The sequence below is a fragment of the Manis javanica genome, chromosome 8 (genome assembly GCF_040802235.1).
Source record: "Manis javanica isolate MJ-LG chromosome 8, MJ_LKY, whole genome shotgun sequence".
Taxonomy (NCBI): Eukaryota; Metazoa; Chordata; class Mammalia; order Pholidota; family Manidae; genus Manis; species Manis javanica.
In genome coordinates, this window is record NC_133163.1 from 24974673 (window position 1) to 24979622 (window position 4950).

General features: G+C 61.7%; 1 protein-coding gene across 1 annotated transcript; it reads left to right on the forward strand.

Moving 5' to 3' along the window:
• Positions 1 to 507: 507 nt before the first annotated feature.
• On the forward strand, positions 508 to 4712 carry IRF2BPL (interferon regulatory factor 2 binding protein like). Its single transcript, XM_073242086.1, has one exon. It carries the CDS (start codon positions 1554 to 1556, stop codon positions 3885 to 3887), a length of 2334 nt encoding a protein of 777 aa, XP_073098187.1. The 5' UTR covers positions 508 to 1553; the 3' UTR covers positions 3888 to 4712.
• Positions 4713 to 4950: the final 238 nt, after the last annotated feature.

A 4950-nucleotide genomic window follows, 5' to 3' on the forward strand; every position in this document is an offset into this window, starting at 1 on the left:
AAAATTTTTAGAGTGCGGCTTGGGGGGAGAGGTGGCTTACCCTGAATTTATTTAGCTCCATCGTTGAGGCTTAGGTTGCTAGACCAGTGTACAAAAAACAATGCGAAAAGGCAGTTTCTGTAAGAGTGGAAAACAGCTAATTTTGCTGGTGCTTCCTCATCGGTGATAGTGAATGAAATATCCGTAACGGGAGAAAAGATTTGATTGCAGATGACATGGGTTAACACCCTATACGAAATTCACAGCAATCTTGAACAGGACATTAAAATTCACTGCCCGGGGTGAGCGGGATCGGAAACGACGCTTGTGGTTTTTAAATGCGTTTTTACTTGGGAAAGCCGGGAGGGGAAAGGAAAGGTCATCGTCTGTTTAATTTCCACCCCCAGTCCTGGACTTCCAGCATTAGCTCGCCGAGCCTCAGCTGTTGTACACACACAGCGAGGGGGGAGGGGAGGGCGGAGGCGCAGAGGAGGGGCCGACTGGGAGGAATCTGGGCGTCCTGCCGCGCATGCGCCTTTCGCGAGCAACAAGTGGGCTCCACAGACGGAGGAAGTGTAAAGAGGTGGGGGGGGGAGGACTGGTGCAGAGCATGGCGGTGACGTCAGCGCTCCGCCCGGGCGGCATCCCGCGCGGCCAAGCCGGGGACAGCGCGAGCCGCAGCGCGAGCGGGAGCGCCGAGACGCGCCTCCGGAACGTAGAGTAACAATCACAACCCCACATTCTGGGCGAGTGCGAGCGGGAAGGGATGCGACCCTGGCCGAGGCACCGTGCGAGCGCCCTGCAGCCAACGTGAGCCCCGCCTGCTGCGGCGGCCCAGGCGCCGGCCAGGCCTGGGGCGGCGGGAGCCTGCGTGCGTGCGCTCCTCTCCTTTCCTCTCCCGCGTCCTGGAAGCAGTGGCCGCGGCGGCTTTCTCCGGCCGTGCAAACGCAGCCACCGCCAGCGGAACGGCCGAAGCTGCAGAGGGGAGAAGCTCCTCTCTGCTGCCACTGCCTCCCAGCCCCCCGGCCCGCCGGCCCTCCAGGGAAGCAACGACTTGAGCAAGATTGGACCCGGGCGCCGGGTGGCACTGAGCCTTCTAGCCCTCGCCCCGGGAAGCCTGGCGGGCAGAGGACTGAGCTCGTAGGGGGCCCCCAAGGGAGAGGAAGAGACAGCCCCTTCCGAGCTTCCACGCACCAGCCACACCGGGGAGGGGGCTAGAGCCAACGGCTGGCAGCGCTTGGCACCCTCGCCCCCTCCCCCCGTCCGGAGGTTCCAGGCCGGGTCCGCTGCACCAGGAAGAAGGCGCCTGAGCTTCCCTGCCGACGAGACAGCCGCAGCAGGAGGTGGGGGCGAAGCGAGGGCTGAACCCGTCCGCGGCCCGGGCGGTGGAGCCCCCGCGGAGAGGCGTTGCGCCGGCGGCGGAGACTCGCGCTGCCTCCAGCCCGTGGGGCAGAACTTTATCGCCCCCCCGCCTTCCCCCGCAGCCGGACTCCCCCCGCGGCCGGCCAGTCCTCCGGGCGGAGAAGGCTCTGCTGAGACCGCCCGGGCGGGGACCCACCCCCGGGGTCGGCAGCATGGCGGCGGCGCAGGTGTCCTCGTCGCGGAGACAGTCCTGCTACCTGTGCGACCTGCCCCGCATGCCCTGGGCCATGATCTGGGACTTCTCGGAACCCGTCTGCCGCGGTTGCGTAAACTACGAGGGCGCCGACCGCATCGAGTTCGTGATCGAGACCGCTCGCCAGCTGAAGCGGGCGCACGGCTGCTTCCAGGACGGCCGCTCCCCCGGGCCTCCGCCGCCGGTCGGCGTCAAGACAGTGGCCCTGTCGGCTAAAGAGGCGGCGGCGGCGGCGGCGGCGGCGGCAGCGGCGGCCGCTGCCGCCGCGCAGCAACAGCAACAACAGCAGCTCAACCACGTCGACGGGCCCGGCAAACCCGCGGTGCTGGCGGCGCCGTCCGGCCTGGAACGCTACGGCTTGAGCGCCGCCGCTGCCGCCGCAGCCGCCGCCGCCGTGGAACAGCGCAGCCGCTTTGAGTACCCGCCGCCGCCGCCGAGCCTGGGGAGCAGCAGCCACGCCGCGCGGCTGCCCAACGGCCTGGGGGGCCCCAATGGCTTCCCCAAGCCGACACCGGAGGAGGGGCCCCCGGAACTGAACCGCCAGAGCCCCAACTCTTCTTCAGCAGTCGCGTCGGTGGCGGCTCGGCGCGGGACGCACGGCGGGCTAGTGACGGGGCTGCCCAACCCGGGGGGCGGCGGAGGCCCGCAGCTCACCGTACCCCCAAGCCTGCTGCCGCAGACGCTGCTCAATGGCCCGGCCAGCGCTGCCGTGCTGCCGCCCCCGCCGCCCCACGGCCTGGGCAGTCGTGGGCCCCCGACGCCCGCGCCCCCTGGCGCCCCCGGGGGCCCCGCTTGTCTCGGGGGCGCCACAGGCGCGTCAGTCTCAGCGTCTTCGGCGGCGTCTTCCACCTCGTCTTCGGTTGCCGAGGTGGGCGTGGGTGCCGGTGTCAAAAGGCCCGGCTCAGTATCGAGCACCGACCAGGAGCGTGAGCTGAAGGAGAAGCAGCGTAACGCTGAGGCCCTGGCCGAGCTGAGCGAAAGCCTGCGCAACCGCGCCGAGGAGTGGGCCAGCAAGCCCAAGATGGTTCGCGACACGCTGCTCACGCTGGCGGGCTGCACGCCTTACGAGGTGCGTTTCAAGAAGGACCACTCGCTGCTGGGCCGAGTCTTCGCCTTTGACGCCGTCTCCAAACCTGGTATGGACTACGAACTAAAGCTGTTCATTGAGTATCCCACCGGCTCGGGCAACGTGTACTCCAGCGCGTCTGGTGTGGCCAAGCAAATGTACCAGGACTGTATGAAGGACTTCGGACGGGGTCTCTCCTCTGGCTTCAAGTATCTGGAGTATGAGAAGAAGCACGGTTCCGGGGACTGGCGCCTACTTGGGGACCTGCTGCCCGAGGCTGTTCGCTTCTTCAAGGAGGGCGTGCCCGGCGCCGACATGCTGCCTCAGCCCTACCTGGACGCCAACTGCCCCATGCTGCCCACGGCACTGGTGAGTCTCAGCCGCGCCCCCAGCGCACCCCCGGGAACCGGGGCCCTGCCGCCCGCTGCCCCTTCGGGCCGTAGTGCAGCCGCCAGCCTGCGCAAGAGGAAAGCATCTCCCGAGCCCCCGGACTCCGCCGAGGGCGCACTGAAGCTGGGCGAGGAGCAGCAGAGGCAGCAGTGGATGGCGAACCAGAGCGAGGCACTAAAGCTCACCATGTCGGCCGGGGGGTTTGCAGCGCCGGGGCATGCGGCGGGGGGTCCGCCCCCGCCGCCCCCACCCCTGGGACCCCATTCCAACCGGACCACCCCGCCCGAGTCAGCCCCACAGAATGGGCCGTCCCCCATGGCCGCCCTCATGTCAGTGGCAGACACTCTGGGCACCGCGCACTCACCCAAGGATGGCACTTCCGTGCACTCCACCACTGCGTCCACGAGGCGCAACAGCAGCAGCCCAGTGTCGCCGGCCTCTGTGCCCGGGCAGCGCCGCTTGGCGTCACGGAACGGGGACCTGAATTTACAGGTGGCGCCCCCACCTCCTAGCACCCACCCGGGCATGGACCAAGTGCACCCCCAAAACATTCCAGATTCTCCTATGGCCAACAGCGGGCCGCTGTGCTGTACCATTTGCCACGAACGTTTGGAGGACACGCATTTCGTTCAGTGCCCATCTGTCCCCAGCCACAAATTCTGTTTCCCTTGCTCCAGAGAGAGTATCAAGGCACAGGGAGCCACCGGCGAGGTGTACTGCCCCAGCGGAGAGAAATGCCCCTTGGTTGGGTCTAATGTACCTTGGGCTTTCATGCAGGGCGAAATCGCAACGATCTTAGCTGGAGATGTTAAAGTGAAAAAGGAGAGAGACCCTTGAACCACAAAACAGCCACCTCCTTTGCCCCAGACCAGCTCCTCTCCAATCCAGAGAGCCCCTCCCCCGCCCACAGCGGCCCTCCCCCTCCCCTTCCCCAAGATGTAGAATTGTGAATATAACAAACTGCAAAGAGTTAGTCTTATGTATAGACATTATTTTCGTCGTATGTTTCTATATTTTGGAACAAAGGTATGTAACTTCTTCATTTGAAGGATAACCTGGTTTGTGTTAAGCAGTATAATAATTGGTTGGGTCATTTGCATCATATTCGTTAGCATTTACTTGGTGGCAGAGTTTGCCTAGGTACAGAATTACTAGCCCTTAGCAACGACTGCTGCTGGTGTGTATTTTTGTAAATGTTATGCACTCTCTGAAAGGAAAAACACACACAAAAGAACATGACTTTTTTTTTTTTTTTTTGCCAAGGCCAGTGTTGCTGCCTAAAAAAAAAAAAAAAAAGGCTATAAAATGGTGAAAGCTTCTTTCTAAACAGCCCCAAGTGTTGAAGTCTTCACTTTATTTTGTTCTGTTCCATTTTTCTGTTTTGTTTGCAAAGTGGTAAGAGGGGTGTTGGGGAGGGTGGGGGTGTTTTTTGTTGCAAGTTTGTGAGGGAAAATGTTTCAGTTTGTTTCTACGAACCTGAATGTGTTGGATCTTCACGTGTTGTTTTGTTTTTGCTTTATTGATGCACGGATGCTTTTGAACAGTAGAGCGAAATGCTAGACATGGAGAATCTGCTCTGTTTGTCCTTTATACATTTCTGTAGTTAACAGAACACTGTAATGTGCCTTGGAGCTTAGTTGTAATAAATCCAATTGATATTAATTCTGCCCTGAGTCAGCAAGTGTGTTTTTCTAGGGCTAAGGTCACATAGTTCCAACAAAGGGGATACCTTCCCTACCTCCCAACAGAACAGCAATACTGGTGTCTTTGAAAGCCCTCAGATAATGGCAGCTGTGGAAGGCCCCGCGGGCTGCCTGCCCCTCCCCCTCAGTACCAGGCTGTTTACACTCACCTCTTGGGGCAGGACAGTTGCTGACTAAGCGATTTATGTTTACTCTTC

Coding starts and splice junctions, on each gene's coding strand:
- IRF2BPL (XM_073242086.1), top strand. CDS start 1,554: ATGGCGGCGGCGCAGGTGTCCTCGTCGCGGAGACAGTCCTGCTACCTG.